The 22462-nt window shown below is 35.4% G+C and overlaps 1 protein-coding gene across 1 annotated transcript in view; it reads right to left on the bottom strand.

The window, feature by feature from the left end:
* LOC111048233 (endophilin-A) overlaps window positions 1-22462 on the bottom strand; it is a 211616-nt gene that overhangs the window by 77525 nt on the left and 111629 nt on the right. Inside the window, exon 4 of the mRNA XM_039435807.1 lies at window positions 18066-18282. Within this exon, the coding sequence (XP_039291741.1) occupies window positions 18066-18282 (217 nt within the window). The remainder of the gene's footprint in view (window positions 1-18065; window positions 18283-22462) is intronic.

Genomic DNA, 22462 nt, shown 5'->3' with positions numbered 1-22462 from the left:
TACCGTACAAGTTACGTACAATATTTTTTGTCATACTTATCTGAGAAAGAATAATATTGCTGAGAAACAGAAACCATTACCTGCTGCTGCTCGAGCTACTGCATTCTATAAACATGACCTAGCCCGTAGCGCGTAGTTCATAACAGACAGACCCTTCTAGCTCAAATAAAATAATAAAGGTCTAAATTATAAGATTTCAGATGAGTTGTTATTACTTGAAACTCCTTAAATGAGTTCTTAAATTATTTGTGTTGGTATATTAATTACTCAGATGTTATTAGGACTCAGTAGAGTCCTAACATACTCGACTGTAAAGAGAACATATGATCAATTTACAGTATATGAAAATCACATGTTTTCTTGTTCTGCAAACAGCTGTTTACCGGCTTGATTTAATGCATGGAAAACAGCTGCAATTGAGTGAGTATGACAAAAAATAATGATTAACTTTGGAAATTATGATATACTCTTATTTAGAATGATATACCATGTCATGTCATCAAATCAGATTACTTTGATCAAATCGATAAAAATTTCTAGATTAATATTTCTCGTGAATGAGCTGATCGATTGCAAATAGTTGAACAGCTGAACATAATTCTGTCTCTCTTCCACACAGGCGCATACACCTCCTGTTATCGACCGACGACGAACATCAGTTTTTCCAATGATGAATAATTATTATCCTTTTCACGTTTCAAAGTTTTCCCAGGGATGAGACCTAGTGCAATCGAATTTCCATATCATACACCTACTATGTTCCAAAATTCGTGAAAATCGTTAGAGCCGTTTTCGATATCCGTTTGACATTCATAACCAGATAACCATAACCATACACAGAAATTGCTCGCTTAATATAATAGGATGCCTGATTATTTTTAGATCGTATAGGAAAATAATTAATTGGAAAAAATTTCAACTATTATATCATTTTTAATGTATATATTTTCTCGAGGAATAGTAGTTAATTTTTTCTAATTAATTATTTTTCTATACGATCTAAAAATAATCAGGAACGTTGAGGAGCTAGAAAAGGATAGAGCTAGGTTATCTGATCGTCTGATGACAGAGGATAGCAACACCAATGTTATCAGTTGTTGACTTAACAATGTGAATCTCCTACATCTCATCTTACGATAATTATCGTTATATTAGTCCGGGCGCAAATGTCATTCCGTAGTCATTTTTGGGTAACAGCCGTGGAAGATGTCTCAATTTCTTCGTTAGGTCTAGCATAATAAGGATCGTGATGATGATAAGTCAAAATCACAGGCAAACACCTCGGAAACAAGATGGCCGCCAAACTTTTAGGATTTTGCTATATCCCTTGTATTTCAATAACCGTACAAGATATTTAACCGTTTTTTGAACGAAAATATTTTAAAAACCTTTCTCTACAAATTTTGTTGTAAAAAATGAAATTCTTGTTGTAACGGAGTGATTGAGGCCATTTACAAGTCTCTATCTTCAAGTAGTCATGAAAAATCGATTTTATAGTTCTCGCTTTTACCTCATGCGTATGGAAAAACGCACCAGAAATCATGCAGGGTTTTCTTTGGAGGGCGCTGGAAAACACATTTATTGACGAACAGAAAATACAACATAATTTGTAGAGAGAGGTTTTTGAAATATTTTCATTCAAAAACGGTTGAATATCTAATTTCAAGAGTTTGAAGTTATATTCCGCTGCAAACAGTACTTTTTACTCTTTTTCCGATGACGCTCCAGCCGTAAAATATGGACTTAAAGCCTCCAACTAGATGTCATTTCGAAGCTTTTGAAATATTCTACAACACTGTGCCAATAATACTAGTGTTCGTCTGATGCGAATACATATACAGGGTGGAAAGTGAAATATTGTCCCCGAAAAATGTAAGTTTCAAGTTTTTGAAGTTGAATGGACGAATGACCATTATTTTTGACCTTATTATGGACGAAATAAGATGATTCTCTCGAACATCATTGTATGGTTAATTCTAAACACTTTGGTGGTAAAACCAATCTGATATCTCTCACAATAACTGAATGACAAGCGATATAAAAATTTCTGTCAATAATGACCGCCATCTTGTTTTTTTTTTCAATAATGTCGAATATTTTCGATTTTATAGTTCTAGCTTGTTACCTCATGCGTATGGAAAAACGCATCAGAAATCATGCAGGGTTTTATTTGGAGGGTGCTGGAGAACTCATTTTTTGACGTACAGCGCATAAAGATATATCGTTTTAAAGTTGAAAAAACGTTCTAAATTTCATAGATTTAATATTTCTCTGTATCTCTTGCACAAAATGGAATGAAATTTGAACAAATTTAGAAAAAAAGTTTTTTTGGACTTTTGAAGGTTATAACTAAAACAATACCGTATGCGTTTTAGAGGAAAATTTTATTGTAGAAGAAGATTTTAGAAATATTTTCGTCTAAGGAACAGCCTGTGATTTCGACTTATCATCATCACAATTTTTAATTTGTTATACCTAACGAAGAAATTGAGACATCTTCTACGGCTGATACTCAAAAATGACCACGGAGTGCCTTATTCATTGCGCCCGGACTAAAATGGAAAACATCTATGTCAAGTTTACTTCAAGACAAGGATAGGAGGCCTCCATTTGATTTATGATGACAGTTTGAAGAGAATCGCCCTATAGACGGTTCTAGATCGCCAATCCCTACTGTACAGCCAATGCTAGCATATGTTATAATCCTAATGGAGATCCATTACCCCATGGATCGTTGGAGAAGGTAATGGAGGATTATTCAATTATTTTCTTTTCCTCCATCAACTATCCAGTCCAACTTTGCTCTCTATGACAGGCTACCGAAGTGCAAATTTTTCTCCACAAGTTGGAACTGAAAGTAACTGAATTTAAATTAACCCAGGAAAGCCAGGGAAATTCTAGTCTGTCTCTAGGCGCCTGTGTAGTAGATAGCACAGATCTAACCTACCTAGTCTATGTACATATAGTAGTCTATGCAGATAGGTAGGAAGGTATTAGCTCACGAAATAGACTATGTCTAGTGGAATTCATGTTAAATACGTTAAGAGTCGGTTTAACCAGCAACTAAACGAGCCGTTAGAGGTAGCGTAAATTGCAGTTAGCCCTTAACTGACAAAATCGGATTTCACCACACGCCGTTGGAGCTAACTAGCCGTTATAGAATTAACCATCCAATTTTGGTCAGTTAGCTTCTGTAATCTGTCGTTAAGAAAAAGATAGTGAGGTTCTGTCATGTTGGAAGTAGTCTGTTGAAGGTAGAATGTAAATTATTTATTTCACAATTTTTAATTGTAACTTAAATCATGCAATACGATTTTGGTATTTCTGATAAATGTTTTGTATTTTTGTTGTGAGTATTTTCTGGTGATACCCCCTAAGTGCCGTTCGCAAATTGCCAGTTAAAACTGAATTTAATTTTAAACTGGATTAAATCCATATAGAGTATCATCATAGCCACCTCTAATACAAGGCCGCGGCCTACGATATTGCAACGTCGCAGCGTAGGCCTAAAATCTAATACATGATTGGTGAAAAAGATCAGCTGGTATTTTTAAAAATCTTTTTCACCAATCATGTATTAGATTCTAGGCCTACACTGCGACGTTGCAATATCGTAGGCCGCGGCCTTGTATTAGAGGTGGCTATGGTATCATTCGTTATAACGTAATTCATTTTCAGTTTAAACAACCAGCTGATTGAATTCAGTTTTTAGATTTGACTGTGCAAACGGCCCTAAGGCTATGTACACATGGTAGCGTCGCACCGCGCGGTTTGAGACGCGCGTCCGACCGCGCGGTGCGATATACAATGGAGATAATGGCAGCGTCCACATGCACAGCTCACTCAAATGTGGACGCGCCGCGCACTGCGCCGCCCAGACTTTCAACCTGAACCGCGCGGCGACAGCGCAGTTCCCAGTACACTACAGTCAGTTGGACTGTACACATGAGAGCAGTCGGACGCCAGTTTTGATCTAGTTCACTTGTTTTGTGTAGTGATTTTACAGCAACTCTGTTCAGTGTGCAGCCATGGAAATGAACAATTTTGACACAGAATTGTTTATAGAAGAACAGAACAAGAACTTGATGCCAAGTCGTACGTCTTTTACGATCTCCAACAACTCGTCAAAAGATGAAATCGACATTCGCAAATAGTTAAAAAATTTGGGTTCGTATTTCCTCAAGTTAAGGTAAAGTGTCACAAAAGCACCATGCGTTAATCTATTGGTCAAAATAGGGTGAACGCAAAAGTTTCTTTGCCTTCGTTTTTTCGCTTTATATCTACGATACACAAGCCACATACATGTTACCTCTTCAACTTCCATTGCTAAACTGGAGGTGGACGCTGCGTATAAAACGCTCGCATGTGTACAACTGCAGAATTTTGGACCATGTGTACATAGCCTAAGTCTTTATAAAGTCAAAGTCATCATCTGATTAAAATTGGTTTTTTATCCTCCGACAAAGTAGATATCTCTATTATTTTCCAACTCTGCACCGTTGCCCGTTGCCAAAATCGATCTATGATATGAAGAAATATAATGAGCTATAAATCAAAAGTGAGTTGAAAAAAACAATATAAAAACTTGTAGTAGGTACCCTTTATTATTAAAAACTTTAAAATATTCCAACGACTAGTTCCGACCCTAACTTAGGTCATTTTCTAGTTTATTATATTGTTTTTATTAATTTGTACAAAAATAGCCCATGTAAGTGAAGTTTTTTTTATCAATAGCGGGATACACATTATAGTGTCAGCACCTGCAAAACATTTGTTTGCTGCCCTTGTCTATCATCGGATAAAGCAAATAGCTCTATCCTTTTCTACCTCCAAACAGTTTCCAAATCGTTTCCAACGGATCTCGAAAACGGCTCTAACGATTTTGATGATATACGCAATACAGGATGTTCTTGTTATAAAAATTCGATTGCACATGGCCTCATTCCTGGGAAAACTCGCTAAAAGATAAGAAAAGGATAGTAAAATTATTCATCCTTGGAAAAACAGCTGAGACTTTCGTCGTCTGTCGGTAATGGAAGATGCGAGTGCGTGTGTGGAAGAGAGACAGAATTATGTTCAGCTGTTGAACTATTGCAATCAATCAGCTTATCTCACGAGAAATATTATCTGACAAGAAATTTTAATCGACTTGATCAAAATATTTGATTTGTTGACATGAACAACGATATGATTTTATTAAAAACCCATTATTTTTGTATTTATATTAACAAATATTGTAGCAAACATAGTATATTATTCTAAACTAGTAGTTTTGTGAACAGTAGCCCTCGCACAATTAAAAACCACAGCCTCCTCTAGTGTTTAGTAAGTGTAATTTTGTTATTCAATTTGGTTTGTAAGCAATCTAAATTCAAACTTTCCTGTTCTCAAATGTGTGGACTGAAAATTGGACCTGAATTTAAGTGTATGGAACATAACTACTTTTGGACTATTTATAGTGTATAAATCAAAATTCGGGAGAGAAACAGTTTTGGGCTGTGCCTGTTGGTCCTTCCCAAATCATTTTGAAGAATTGTATTCTGTTTTTCAATAAATAAATAAATATAAACTATGCTTTTATGCTTCTATGCTTTTGTACTCCGGAGCGAAGCTCGGTGCGCCGATATTAAACATGAAGAGAGATGCAAAACCGTTACTTGAACCTTAGAGCCCACTTCGCTCGGTCAAACATTGGAGTTAGATTCAAAAAGGCAGACTCAAGATAGTGGACCAATATTTTGAAATTACAGAAAAGTGATTTTCAAGTAGAACCCCTAATCAAACCTTCTACGTAATTATCCTTGTGATTGATTGATTGAGTACTTCATTTATGTAGATTACAATATATACACTGGCTGTTGACGCCGTTTGAATTTAATGGAGTTTGGCGCCTGAGTAGTTAGGTTCAATCTTCCCCGTCTACTGGCGCACTCTAGTGCATATTGTTTAATTGTTCGGTTTGTAGTTTTTAGTTCAGTCGGTTCGCACAGCTGCCTTCGTTGACAGGACAGTTCGACTTGTTTGTTGAATTTTTTCTATCGGGAATTATAAATTGTAATTCCGTGTCTCCGATCGTAGGGAGTAATAATTGATTTTAAAGTGCATGTGAGAATTTGAGTATTTTTTATATCGAAAGTAGTAGTGAATTTATACCTAGTAAAATTAAGAAGCAGGATTCCATACATGATTCAACAACTCTCTGCAGTGCCTGGCTACATCATAAATCATCAGAGTCAAGTGATCTTATTTACATTTCTCTTTTCATTAATCCTTTCCTTTACCCTTTTACCACCCAAACCTATAGATAAAAGTCACTCTGACTTACAGCATAGACCATCAGCCGGGGTAAGTTTTAATAATAGAGTTTTTCATTGCATCATGAATGGATTCATTAGTATTTTTCTGCCAGAATATATTGAATATTAAATCGATTAAAATTACAGTCCACTTAATCAGAAATTTGTATAACTACTGGCTTATACACTTATATACAATAGCTTACAATACAGCAAAGTTTAAGATGAATTTACAAAATATAAACTAAGAAAATAATTATTGAGCTTTATATAATTTGTAATAACTACAGATAAATAGATAATATTGTAATGCATCTACATAAATTGGCGGAGCTTTGAACATATCAATGTCCATTCTTCGGAAAGGATATTCGAAGTATCCTTCCCACTAACTCTCTACCAAAAGAGATTTTGAGATGTGAGAGAGATTTCAAGAGAAATAATTATCTCCATAATCCTTACCAACTCTGTATGAGCGTATGGTATCGCAGTTACATAGTTGTCTTATTTTCAGGAGTATACAGAGGGTATAGATTGTTACATGCTTGTTAGAATCTATTCTCGCTGGGAGTATCTGGTGACTGAACCAGTTCATAAACCAGCAATATGTTCTACAATATTTAATTACAATGTGTTGTAATTATCCACATGAATAGACAATCTAATGCAATGAAAGCTTCATTCTTCCAATTCTAAATAACGAGATCAGAGTGGCCGTGTATGTTCTGCCTCCATTGTTTGTTTTGTTCACTCTGTTCTGACTCGTTCATTATGAATATTTTGAAGAGTATCAGTAACGTGCTGCAGTCCGAAGACCATGATATGAATTGGATTACCTCATTATAGGATATCAGATTCATGCAGACGAGGGATGCGAGGCTGGAATAAGGTAGAATGCTGAAGTGATCAAATAATTAACAATACGCGCTAAATGATCCATTAGCTGGTCCTTCATTGAAATACAGTCTCTGATACAGAGCTTGTTCGGACAACCTTTCAAGAGATTATGTCTGTATGTGTAACCGTCTACTAAATGAGTAGTAACAATAAGTTTGAAAATGTTGTCTGTTAACATAAACCGAATATGGATGAATGAATACTATTTATACTATGATTATTTATTATTTTACAAAAGCAACTTTCTAGAAGTATTTAAAGCCTAGGTGATGATGATGGGATGAATGATAATACAATGAAGGTAGAGTTATGAATGAATGAAGATTATAGGTTATGCTATCCACTTGAATTGATTTGAGTCCACTTTTCAGTCCAGATATAAATAAACTAGAAATTTTGAATTTGATTTGATTGAAAACCGAATATAATAGAATGATTACATTCAATAACCTCTCAGAACTTGAAAATATTGATTGATGTACCTTCCATTTAGTGATACATTGTATCGCCGTAGCCAACTCTATGTACTCGCTAACTTTCAAGAAGAAGAAGTAGAAGAAGAAGAAGAAGAAGAAGAAGAAGAAGAAGAAGAAGATGATGATGAATGGGAAGAAGAAGAAGAAGAAGATGAATGGGAAGAAGAAGAAGAAGAAGAAGGACTAGAAGGAGAAGAAGAAGGAGAAGGTGATAAAGTAGAAGGAGAAAATGAAGCAGTAGAAGGAAAAGAAGAAGGAGGAGTGGAAGGAGATGAAGAAGAAGAAGAAGAAGAAGAAGAAGAAGAAGAGAAGAAGAAAAGAAGAAGAAAAGAAGAAGAAGAAGAAGGAGAAGAAGAAGAAGAGAAGAAGAAGAGAAGAAGAAGAGAGAAGAAGAAGAAGAAGAAGAAGAAGAAGAAGAAGAAGAGAAGAAGAAGAAGAAGAAGAAGAAGAAGAAGAAGAAGAGAATGAGAAGAAGTAGAAGAGAGAAGAAGAAGAAGAAGAAGAAGAAGAAGAAGAAGAGAAGAAGAAGAAGAAGAAGAAGGAGAATGAGAAGAAGTATAAGTGGGAGAAGAAGAAGAAGAAAAAGAAGAAGAATGAGATGAATGTGAAGAAAAATAAGATGAATAGCTGCGCTATGGATACAGTACTTTATTATTCATTTATTATCCTTTATATTATCCAGAAGAAGAAGATAAGAAAAGGAGAGGGAAGTAAAAAGATTATTAGTAAACGTAGCCGGGAATTGGAGAAACAATGTTATCTAGAGATTTTGCACGCTCTCAGAGAGACATTTCCAGTTGACCGACCATGTCACCAAATTAGTCTGGCAGCAGAGACTGACTGACCGGGAGCAAACGTGACCGAACGTTACTAGGATTTTGAAGAAGACGCGTCATTGACGCATGAAATTAATAATCCACTTATCAGCTGATTGATTATGAATAATTCTATAGTCTGATTAATCCTATCTTCAGAGCAGATGATATCCTATACCTATACTATTAAACGAGCAATTTCTGTTTATATGTTTGTATTTCACCGGATCTCGAAAACGGCTCTAACGATTTTCACGAAATTCAGAACATAGTAGGTTTATAATATAAAAATTCGATTACACTAGGTCTCATCCCTGGGAAAACTCGCTGAAGGACATCAAAAGGATAATAATTATTCATCCTTAGAAAAACAGCTGATAATAATTATTTCATCGTCTGTTGATGATGGAAGTGAGTGAGTGAGCGAGAGTTCATGTGTGTGGGACTGTGTCAAAATTATGATTCAGCTGTTGAACTTTTGTAGTCATTCAATCAGGTACTTAGTGCCGGTTGCAAGAAAGCCGGGTTATTTTCAATCCTGATTCATTTCAGTAGATCCATCTTTTTGAAATGGTCTTCTCTGATTTGGTTCACGTGAAATTAATCAGGATTAAAATTTAACGGGCCTTTATGAGGGAAATTTTTGATTCCTTTGGGAATTAATCTCAATTAACTGTGATTACATAGAACATTTATGTATGAACTATGAATGTTATTATAATTTCTTCTTTCGTAATACATTTTTTATGCTTTTGTACTTGAGAGCGAAGCTCGGTCCCCGATATTATATAGTGATATCGGAGTATGAAGAAAATTCCTTCTTCTTTCATATTATACTCATGCAAAATTTCAAAAAACATTTTTATACATCGACGCTCAGTTAAAAAAGGAATATTCCTGCCAAATCTCATGGAATTCTATCAACGCGTTTGGCCGTAAATGCGTTACATACCTACATACAGGCAGACAAAAGAGAATCCGAGTTGAAACATAGACCTCACTGCGTTCGGTCAATTATTATGAGATTCAAAATGACTTTTCGATTGTTCGGAATCCACCCAAATACCATTATTATCCATACATGTCCATTAGTTTCTCATGTCGATGTAATCTTCAGAAAAATACAGTACACATGAACCTTGTAACCATGAGCCATCTCCTTGAGTAATTGAATTCCATGTGATGACTGAACTTCTAATCCAGTTGTCTGCTTTTAAAAATGGCGGATACTGGATTCAGATTCCCTTAGAACGAACTAATTCAGTGACCCGGGCAGAACACAACTAACATCGTTAGAGAGATAGGATACAGCAAAAACATGTATTTTCAAGGAATTTAAATAGATTATGATCATGTGGAGGTGATGAAGTAATGAGTCGAGGAAGGAAAAAGATAGGAGAAAAAGGGAGAGAGTATATCGTGTATGCACTGTACTATCCAGGAGACGGCAAAATAGGATTGGCAGGGATCAGGGATTAAGTTCACTATTCTTCCTAATGGATGCCCATTACTCGAACCTTATCCAACCAATTAGCTAAGAAAAAACGAGCAGTGATCAGATCCAATATTGTCACCTTCAGGTTGGTTTTCGTTTATACGTAATTAATCCAGAAGAATACTTCATGGGATTGTTCACAAGTTCTCAGCCAGCGAAAATATATGATCACTCGCATTATCACCAAACGAGTTAGACCAATATTACCGTGAAAATCAGATTATAATATTATATTGAAATATAGAAAATAATTCTAAAATAAAATTATAGGAAATCAGGAATCATTGACCAAGCGAAGTGAGGTCTAAGATTCAAGTCGACGGTTTGGCATTTCTCTCAATGTTTAAATGTTTTTAAGTTGCGCATATACGGCGAAACGCGGTAATAGATTTTCAAGAAATTTGACAGGTATGTTCCTTTTTTTATTGCGCGTCGACGTATATACAAGGTTTTTGAAAATTTTGCATTTGAAGGATAATATAAAAGGAAAAAGGAGCCTCCTTCATACGCCAATATTGGACTATAGAATTATTCATCATAAATCAGGGTTTCAAGAGAATCAAAAGGTTTTGAATATCAAGGTTTGACTTATTGGAATGTTAGAGAGGATAATGATCAGACAGAAGTGAAGTTTGCAGGAAATTGTCAATATTTATCAGTTAAGAATTGAAGAAAATTGTTGAATAACTTGCAAAAGTTTACATCTAATGGATTGAGTTGCATCTTGCAAGGTTACAGAAAAACGAAACCTTTTTCCACTTGAATTTCATAGAAAATTTCAGGATCGAATTGTAAAAAGCATTGAATAATTCATCTGACTTCTGTGACGAACATCCAAAAATACAAGAAGCCTAATATAGAAAATTGCAGTTCCAATAAAATTGCAATATAGAAAATTGGTAAGTCATTGTTGTGATTACGATTGCAGAAAGAATAAAGTACCCCATGATATTGATTTAAAAAAGCTCATTGAATTAGTAAATAATCTATAATACAATTTGAGTTACACGATAAATATTTTTGGAAGATGTAGATCTTAATAATTGAATCTAAATTATGTGAATCTCTAAGAATCCTAAATCTATTGTTGGAAGATTTGAATCATTCAAATGAATGCAGAGAGTGATGCCCAATCATCAAATTTGCGGAGAGATTTCATAAATTTGTAACACGATAGAGATGTAACAATTCGACAACATTATCATCTACACATATTCACCGCACAATCCACAAGAAACCGCAATTACGTCCAGAAATTCCCCCGAGTCTCACACAAATAATTAAATCTGAAGATTCTCCAAAACTTTTCGATGTTACAGCAAGACCGACGATAACATCCAACTGTTGAAATTCACTAGGTACAATAATTGTAATTATTGTTATTATACTAATTACGAAAAAATTATTTGTTTACAATAATTATAATTCAGTCTCATTATTGTAAAATAAATCATTATTATTTGTGCTATGTCACGACCACAACCTGCTCGCACCAATCACAAAGGTAAACTGAAATAAATTTCTCCCGGATCCTATCTAGTATTTTCCTGGTTTATGTTTCATATTGATCCACCCCTTCTCTTGCCAACTTCTGAGAATCATTTATTTTATTTACTCTTTATTTTGAATTTGATTAGTTTCCTTCATTCTCACACTAACACGCATTCAATTCTCCTTCCTACAAGTTATTCTCTCTCACTCTCTCAATGCAGTTTTGTAGTGCAGTTCAGTTTTTTGTTCGTAGGTTAGTCTCTCTCAAGATTGGTGATATCTGTATCTGTCTCTCTTCCCTCCAACGTTCCTATCCATCTTCCATTGTTGTTTATTCTATCTCAATTCAATTTCCAGGTACCAATATTCCAATAATTCCACTGAAACTCCAATCAAAATGTTCAACTTTTCCTGTTACGACTAACAAGCTTTCTAATTCGCCTATCATATTATAAATACAGTAGATTGACTCACATAGAGAGAAGGATGAGAGAGAGAGAGAGAGATAGAGGGGGTGTATGAGAGAGGAATGGCGTGAAGGAGAGGGAAAAGAGCTTCTCAACGTTATTAACCTCCTCCTCCTCCTCCTCCTCCTTCTCCTTCACATCAGCCTCTTCCTCTTCTAATACATCCTTCTTCCTTTCAGGAAAGAGCTTCTCTCTTTACATCATCCTTCCTACTCTCTCTCCCGCTCTTCATTCCTCTCTTTCCTCCCCTTCTCCATAGTTTCCTTCTTCCACTCTTTCCTCCTATATTCCCGGGAATATGCAGATTGCGCCCAGCGGTCAGAATGTGTTTGGCCACTCACAGATTGAACGACCGTTCACGAGTCATCACAAATGACGTCATTTCGCTCTCACTAGCAGCCGACATTACGTTCCTCGACTGAAGGAACGAAATTCAAATTCACTCCCGTATCTATGTGTAGAAACACACAGAAAAGCGTAGCGTAGAGTAGAGTAGAGTATTCGAAAACACACAGAAAGCGCAGCATAGCGTAGCGAAAAGGCGGCAAAATTCAAATTCAGATTCAATCCAATACACAATATTTACAAATTATAAGCAAGAAGATTACAAGATCACACAGTTCAACAAGATGGATATAATAAGTTAACAATTATTGAGTAGGCTATCTAATAATTAATTATTGAACAATATTTTTTGACAGAAACTTGGAATATATTACTATCTATTATCAGGACTAATCCATGGATTAGGATTAATGAATAATACTTGCCGAGAGTTTAATACTCTGGGTCTGCAAGCAATAATGAAAACCTATAAATTTATTATTCCATGGATAGATGGAAAATAGAAATAGAAGGAAGATCAATTATACAAAAATAAAATAAATGAGTAGGCTACATTGGAAATTTCACAGATCAGACTTCTCTTTTAATAGTTTTAAATATATAAGTAGGTGTTACTATGAGTTAAGTGTGTTAATACTTTAAATGAAAAAAATTGATATTTTATTCAGATTTTCAATGTTCTCATTTATTTCAAATTACCCTTGTAAAAGAAATAATGTTGAGGTCATTCCATGATTTGTGTGTGATTCCAATGTGTGTGTGATTTCCAATAACTGTATGTCTACATTTCATCAACTGAAGTGTGTTAGAAGAATTCTATGCTGGGAAAGTTATACCTTATACTGAAAGGAAGATTATAACTCATAATATTAGTGCTACCTCAAGTTATGAGTGATTATTCATAATATAATAACTACAATAATTATAACTATTATAACTCAATAACTATTAACTTAATAACTCAATAGCTATTATAAGTGAAAATGATACCTTATTATAATATAAGTTATTTAATCAGTATTATTCAGTGTTATTATTATACAGTATTTTAAAAATGAATGAGCATATTATATTATTTCCAACATATTTCTTATTTCATAAAAAATTATACTCATTTTCAATGTACTTGATTACCACACAGTGTTTAAATGCTCCCGCCAGTCAGTTATTGTAAGCATCGTAATATTTGAGGTTATAAGCTCGAATACGCTCCGAGAAAAACAAACTAGTTAGTTCCTCCGGTATACGCTACTCTACGCTGCGCTCCTATACGCTACCCAGTGTGTACAACCACCAATTAATGCATGACTTTGTTTCAAAACATACGCTACTCTACGCTGCGCTACGCTGTCTGTGTGTTTCTAGACTTAGGGAAGCTTCAAGCAAAACACTACTGCATTATGACAACATATTAGGCAAGTTAATGAGATACAGATTTCTATCCTATAATTCCATTCTAATTGATATTAAAAGATCGGACTAGATCGGTCAAATTGGTTGAAGCAACATATTGTCTCTAATCATATTCTAATGTTTTGATTTTTCATTTCATTTGTCTTTATGACAGAGATAATGTGAAATTTTTTTAACCATTATACAGATTGAGACAAAAAATTGTCTCACTCCATATTTTTTAGAAAATTACATAAAGAACTAGACTCCATTACAAAAATTATCATATCTTTTTAATCGTGGTGTTTTAACCCTCCATTTTTTATTTCTTTTTATTAAAAAAGGAAACTACGCAACCGAATGCAGGACAATTCAAATCAACCGCCGATTCAATCAAGCCTTAAAGTATCTAATAAAAAATGCAGGCGAGCGAATCAAGTCTGCTACTCTTATTTCTTATTTAAAGCATAGATTATTGGATTGAGCATAACATATTCTTCAAACTAGTTGTATAAAGTATAATATTGTATCCAACAAGCATTGTTATCAAAAACATTGAGCAATGGTTTTTTCATTTTCACGTTCTCGAACCAGGTATTGTAAATGTTCCCTCATCATCGTATATTTTTATGTATTCCCTGTGTGAAATATTCACTTCATGATGGCCTCAAGACGTCACAGTGATTAATTGGATTCTACTTTGTCATATAGTATGTACTATTCTTAAGTTTTAAATTTTTTTTTTCTGAGCCTTTGAGACTTTTGTATATTGCTGTAATACTTTCTTTAGCTCTTTTTATTTTAATTTTTATATCGCTTCTTACTTGACCTGAATTGAAGCAGAATAATTTAACCGCAACTCACTGCCAACACACAAGGACTCTTATGTTGGCAGTGCCGAATATTACATTGATTACATTGATAATTATTGTTGTGCAAGTTACAATAAATGTATATTTTTAGGTGATTGTATATTGCATACTTTAGTGATTGTATTGTACAAATATTTGTATGTGATTTTTGGCAATAAATTCAATTCAATTCAATTCAATTCTTGATAATTTAGCTCACTTAATAATTATACTCACTCTCCACTCACAGACTCAAGTATTTGAGGAGAGTATTCACTGTTAAATGTGTGAATGAATTTTATAAATTTGTATTATGTTTTTGTGAATAAAAAGCTATTTGAATTTGATTTGATTAGCAGGAGGTCTAGGTTGAACGGATAAGGCGAATAGGGAGGAATGTTTGTTATACAGCAATGTATCACTCCCATTTGACCGCTGGGCGCAACTTGTGTATGTCCTCTCGATTGGAAACTCCTTTTCCACTCTTTCCGCCTATATTCCCTCTTCTATCTCGTCCATCATCCACAGTCCTGACTCCTCACACTATTCCCCTTCCCATTCTTCCCACTTCTATTCACCTCCCCATTCAACAAGTGTAACATGTAATAAGCGGATATGAAATGAATGGTCATGTCATGTAACAAGATTGCCTCGCAAGACCTAATAGGTGAAATAAGTAATAACTACAAGTATTGAAAAATAAATCGAGTACAAGATTGAAGCTCTAACAGAATTCAATAAAACTATGATTAGCCTCCTTCTTTCCCTCTTACTCCTTCTTCTGATCCTCCTTAATCTTAGCTGATTAAATTTTCGAGTTGTCGTATCCTTTTCATCCTCCTACTGCTCCTCCTTGCACTTTTTTCCCTTCTTCATTCATCAAGTGAGTGAGGGGCTTCTTATTGCCTCAAATTCGCACAGAACACTTCCAATTTATTGTAAAGAAGATGAAGTTCTACAAATACTATTACAGTTCCGACTCTCTAATATGGAAGTGAGAGATTGGATTCACACACGGATAATGGACAGTCGAATTCAAGCTGCAGAAATGAGGTTTCTAAAACTCAAAAAGTTAATAGAAGTTGGAAATGATAGAAGGAGTGTATTTGGCTGCACTAGAATTGATGGAATCAGAAATACTTAAACAGGGTCCGGCATAAAAACCTAAAGATTTTTGAGGGATAGGCCTAATAATAATTATTAAAGTGTGTTTCGTACAATTAAAACATGTAATATATCGAATTAAAGATCACATATTGCAGCTTACAGAGATTTTCACAAAGTTTTTTTTATTTGATGATTATCAAAGATTATTTTTCAGACGTGATGATGCGTCAAACATAATTTTCTTATCCTCTACACGTTTTTAAGCCAGTTCTTTCCTTTATTATAGTATAGAAGATGATAGATAGATGGATATATAATCTTCTATACTATAATAAAGGGAATGAATGAGAATAAATTTTGAAATGTTTGAGATATCGATGTGCGGTTTTCACCATACCTTTTCTCTAGAAATCCTGTATCGGAATTATGTATCTTATGACCACCTTTCAGTTGAAAAAAGAAGTTGGATTCAAAATGGCTGAAAAAATTTGAGTGCGACGGAAAACCTGTTTTTATCATTCGAAAAGGATCCCCAATCATACCTATCTTCTAATTTCCCTTTTAAGAGAGATGTTCTGCTACTTCCTTACAACAACTGAAAGCATGACAAATAATATTGAAAACTTGATGTAATCAAATATTGAATCAAATCTAATAATAGATTTATAACCATCCTCGGTTAAGCAAGAATCTATATTAAGCAAAATTTCAAGTTTATTAGCCCAGTAGTTCAGACGTGATGATGCGTCAAACATAATTTTCCTATACTTTACTTTACTTCCTACACTTTATGTCATTCAAATGTTTTCCGTTACTTTTCACACACTCTCAAACACTTTCAAAATTTGCCATTGCTCACTCAATCATCACTTGTAGAATTGCTTCAATTTCTCGTTGACTTCCTTCAGTTCTGTGGATTATTGGCTGCCCAATAACAGTATTTTTGTTTGTTTACAAATCCCGACAGATGAAAATGTGTCTCGTCACTTGAAAGAATAACGGCATCCTTGTGGACATTTTCGAGAATGATCTTGCATGGGGCTTTGCGTTGTGCATTTGCGCAACATTATCTTATACGGATGGAATTCCAGGTCAGAATGAAGAATTCGTCGTACACTTTTCAATGACAGTGGTGTCAACATAACAAGTACTGCAAAATAATCAGATTAATATGACGGTGCCTGTAAAAGACAGGTTTTATCGATTGCTCCTCTGCTCTGAAACAATTATACAAAATAAACGCAACTGGTGCTGTCATTTGAATAGAATTCCACCTGGGAGAATGCCCCTTGAAGTCCAAAACTATAGACCTACGGGAAAATGAGATTCAGGAAAACCAAGAAAGAGATGGATACCGGAACAGGCTAATTAATAAACCTAATCCCTGAAGTGAAGATGATGATGATGTGAAAATGAAAAAATCTGGTGTGGCGCACTCACACAACTTTCCTGCCGTTATGAAAATTGATCACCTGACGCTAGTGTTCACGCGCATCTCAAGTCTACTATTTAAAGATCTGAGCCAGCTGGTGACAGGACAATAACCCTGGAGACACAGGAGGTCTGCTATCTCTTCATAGTGAATGATTTAGTAGAATGAACACTTGCCAACAGTTTGCAATTGAATAATCACATTTTCTCTAATTTCGAGCTTATTTTCAATGTTAGGTGAAAATGTTACTGAACATTAATAGTAGTATGAAAAGGATGGTTGAAAAACATCAACTCATTTGATGGATCAACTCAGGAGTACTTTCAACTCAGTTGATGGATCTATCATTCCACCAGTACTTCAAGGTAGGTTCTAGGACATCAAGTGAATTGAACTCACTTGTGCCAGTACTTCAAGGTAGGTTCTAGAACATCAAGTGAATTGAACTCACTTGTGAACTCACTTCACAAGTGAAGTGAACTATCAATTCACTTGATGTCCTAGAACCTACCTTGAAGTACTGGTGGAATGATAGATCCATCAACTGAGTTGAAAGTACTCCTGAGTTGATCCATCAAATGAGTTGATGTTTTTCAACCATCCTTTTCATACTACTATTAATTGTAGAGATTTACATCTTTTCCACTTGAATAATTTGTTTAAATTGTATCTGAAGCCTAATAATTGGGAATCTATAATCAAACATAGATGGGGTGCAGCTCCTGAAATTTTTACAGATGTGGGACTTGTGACAGTTTGATAGAGCATCTCAATGACTATTTTACGTATTAATTTGATCAAAATCGTTGGAGCCGTTCTCCAGAAAATCGCGAAAAACCCTGTTTTTGATAACATTTTCGCCATTTTAGCCGCCATATTGAATTCTATCAACGCGTTTGGCCGTAAATGCGTTACATACATACAGACTGACGAAAGAAAATCCGAGTTAAAACATAGACCTCACTACGTTCGGTCAATGATTGTAATTTGGGCGAACTTACCGAACATGCTGTCGTCTCCGAGCTTCTTGCCGTACATGGAGAGGCAGTCGCCGAGAAGTCCCTCGGGCTGCGGGTAGGTGGAGGCCTTGGCCTGGCCACTCAGCTTCGAGATGCCCTTTACGGCGGCCATCTTGGCTCGCGCTGTCGGGTTCGGCTGCAGGAACTCCTTTGTCTTCAGCTGCAGTTCATCCACCAGCTCATAGGTGACGTCTGTTTTCTGCACAAACACAACACAACACACACCTCAGTTATTACTCCTGTCCACGGAAAATTATACAGAGAGAGCACAAAATAAGACTAGATAGTTGATGGAGGGAAAAGAAAATTTGTACGTTCTGTCTACAGTAAATTGTTCCAGTTCCAATCGTGAATTCTTCCATCACGTGACTAGTGCAAAATGTTCCCATGAAACGCCAATTCAAAATCGTTGGTTCAAGGTTTTGGCGCGCACTTATAAAGTTGATTTACACCAAAATGTGTCGTTTACTAGCTGCGTGAATAAGGAAAGGCTGTTTTACAAACTCACCGTCTAGAAAAGTGTACATTTCTTTCATTCCATTACTCTCAAATTTTCTATGGAGAAAAATTCATTTAACGAATGGTTATCAAACATCATTTTGTAGGTTATGTATTCTATGGTGAACAAACAAGCTATCAGTACATTCGCAGAGAAGCAAGCAGACTACAATTCAATCGACCAATGAGAGCTCGGATAGTTGGAACTGTAACAATTTACCAGGCTTCGACTGTGGGGCAGGAACTTGGAACTGGAACTGGTTTCTGGTACAGAATCTGTCAAAATTCTTCACATGGGACGCGGAACTTTTTACCTGATAAATTATGAATCGGACAATTTACCACATTCTAAGTACCCAGAACAGGCTCGATAATCGAATAATCCTCCATTATCTTCTGCAACGATCCATGGGGTAATGGTTCTCCATTAGGATTATAACATAATGCTGGCATTAGGTGTACAGTTGGGATTTGCGATCTCGAACCGTCTATAGTGCGATTCTATTCAAACTGTCATCACTAATCAAATGGAGGCCTCCTATCCTTGTCTACCCATAAACTTGTCATAGATGTTTTCCATTTAATCTATGCTGATAGACTGATCAATTAATGCTTAAAAAAAAAGTTAAGAGTTTTGAACACAATTCTTGATCCCGCAGCTCTTTCAAGGATACTTGAAGGGTGAATATATCGAAAGTTCTCAAACCTATCCCCTGTGCTAACAGGATGGGGTAGGTTTGAAAGTAAAATTTTTTTAGTGTATTTGTCACAAATATTTGTAGGGAGTTTCCTCCATCTAGGGATCGAGGGTGTCTGAAACCTTATGTTTTTCAGATCCGTGGATATTACCCCGCGAACCAAACCTTGCCTCGCCTTTTCAAAGTCACGGAGGCTAAGCTACGGGAAGCCAAGGTGGACCATCTGTTTCGGAGAGGTAGTCTCTCTAGATTATAAATTCTATATTAACATAGGGTATGTATTCATGTCTCATGAATGAAATTTGAAAAATCTAGATCAAATTTGGGCTTCCAGGTGCACAATATTGATTGACCGAGCGAAGTGAGGTCTAAGATTCAAGTCGACGGTTTAGCATTTCTCTTAATGTTTAAATGTTTGATGTTTATATGTTGCGCATTCACGGCGAAACGCGATAAGAGATTCTCATGGAATTTGACAGGTATTTCCATAAGGTCTATATTTTCAATCAGGTACTAGTAGGCAGGAATAGCATGAGCTGTGAGATGCGCGAGAGGAGAGATAATGGAGTGAGAGTGGGGAGGCCGCTCGAAACTAAGAGAGGGGAGGTGGCTGGAGCTTGTTGTTGAGACGGAAAGGCTCACTGACGCCTTTCCTACTGCTTATGCTATTAGGCCTATGCAAACCGGAGCGATGTGCACCGTACGGAGGTCAAGTTGAGACTGAGTCAAATGCTTCCCCCACCACTAAAATTCTCTCTCGGGCTACGGCGCATCTTGAACTTAGAGCTCATGCTATTCCTGACGGGCTGTACTTGTGGATGAAAATACTGCGTGAGGTCTACTAACTGTTCACAGAACTACTAGTATAGATGGAGGTGAAAGTTTGTGGGTTGAGCCTTTCTTATTCATTATCATTGAGATTTTGCATCTCCTGGTAGTGTAGTGTATTACTGCTTTTCCCCTCAAATTATCAGCAATAATATTTTCTCAAAATATTCGTGCAGAAAGCCGCACTAATAAGTTAAGTGCTGAAATCTGAAGAGTCACAGTCAGAAGGAAAATACTAGTAGTTCTGTGAACAGAAGACTTTACGCAGTATTCTCATCCACAAGTATAGACCTTTATAGACAACTATAGACATTATGGAAATACAGCAATAGACTGGCTTCTCCACACATCAGTGTAATCACTTGTCAGCTGATTTATGATGAATAATTCTATAGTCTGACTTCTACTCTAATATTGGCGTATAAAGGAGGCTCCTTTTTCCTTTTATATTAACCTTGAAATGCAAAATTTCCAAAAACCTTGTATATACGTCGACGCGCAATTAAAAAAGGAACATACCTGTCAAATTCCATGAAAATCTATTACCGCGTTTCGCAGTAAATGCGGAACATTTAAACATTCAAACATTTAAACAATAAGAGAAATGCCAAACCGTCGACTTGAATCTTAGATCTCACTTAGCTCGGTCAACAAAAGCAGAGTATCCTTTATCATATGTGTGGAAAATAATTAAAATCTATTTCAATTCTCAACAAATTGGTTCTGAAGGCTGAACCAATGGGTCATACATTCACGAACAATATTCTTATTAAATTGGGCCAAAATAGAATAGATTTTTAGTTTCTAACTAGGTGCTACAATAATAATGGAAACAATTTTATTTATTTATTTATTCACAGTGTGTACAAATTCTTGACATGAGGAAAGGCACAACAGGCTCATGCCCAAAACTGTCCCATTTCCAATTTATACCATACTGTCCAAATCAAAATGTTGGTTATGTCACTTTCACATTTCAAAATACAATTTACACTCTTCAATACTCTGATAAACAAGCAAATTTCGAATCAAATAGATACTATTAGAGTCTCAAATTAAAAAATCTGGTGTGGTACACTCACACAATTTTCCTTGTTCATATTTGAAACTACGATCAGACTTCTGTATAATTATGTGTATATATAAGTGTTTCCAGAGTACTTTTTCCTTTGTGTAAATATTGTAAAATTCAATGATTTTTCTTAGTCGTCATTTTTTTAAAGTCGTCAAAACAGCTGTTCTACATATGAAATATCTCGACAATGTGTTCTTTTTATGAACTGCCTACCTACCTACCTCAAGTAGTACGAGAAGGAGGTTACTAAGTCCATTTCTCAAGGATGGGGTGGACCCCCATTAGTTTCCCAGAAAGGAAACTCATTCCAGTTGATAGAGCTGATGAATTACTATACAGGGTATGAATTATGGTATGAAATATGGTCAAGTTATTTTCGAAAAAATCGTGAAAAACATGGTTTTTAGTGATTATCCGCCATTTTTCTCAATTATATTACGGAGCTCCTGCAATTTTCCCAGAAATGAGACTCATGTCAGTCAGTATTTTAGCAACAAAATCAATATTTCTCTATACTCTTATTCTATGGCAAACTGGAGATAACGACTGCCAGCCAGTATTCATTTGGAATTCAAAGTGAATTAATAAACGCACTTCGTGATAGAGCACAAAATTGATGAATTAATTTCAACAACGGTTAAAATCGATATCATGTCATGGCTGGGAGAGTAAACTGTGAAATAAAAAATAGAATCATCATGTTTGATTCAATATCTTAATCGAAGAAATCCACAAATCGAGGTTCACGTTATAATGCTGGCAGTATTTGATTAAAATTGATGTTGTTATCCTTGCCTATTATTCGACAAACAGATAGCACTATCCTTTTCTAGCAACGAAACGTTGCAAAGTCCGTTTTTAACAATGTCGAAATATAATTAAACAAGGCAGACAAACGGCAACACTGTTCTCCTATATTTATCCACTGTCATTGTAACGTGGACCTCACTATAGTGAACAGAACTAACCTCACAATGCCAATACGGAACATTCATTATCGCCGTTCAGCCACAAAGTTTTACAAAAAGGATCAATATATGCGGCTGATCTTAGCAGAGATAACTACGGCTATTCTTTTGTTTAAATTTTCTTTGAATTTTATCTCCATTATCGAACTATTTTTCTAAGGAATCAATAGAATGATTTTATACTATACTAGCCGTCAAGCTCGCTTCATTTGAGCATGCTTCATTCCATAACAAAGTCAAAGTACTGAGAAAACGCAGAAAAACGTTGGAAAAACGCTGATTATGGACGTATCTTTGATCAAATATTATAGT

The sequence above is a fragment of the Nilaparvata lugens genome, chromosome 9 (genome assembly GCF_014356525.2).
Source record: "Nilaparvata lugens isolate BPH chromosome 9, ASM1435652v1, whole genome shotgun sequence".
Lineage (NCBI taxonomy): Eukaryota > Metazoa > Arthropoda > Insecta > Hemiptera > Delphacidae > Nilaparvata > Nilaparvata lugens.
Note: the sequence above shows the minus strand (reverse complement) of the source record. Positions and strands in the feature narration are given on the sequence as shown.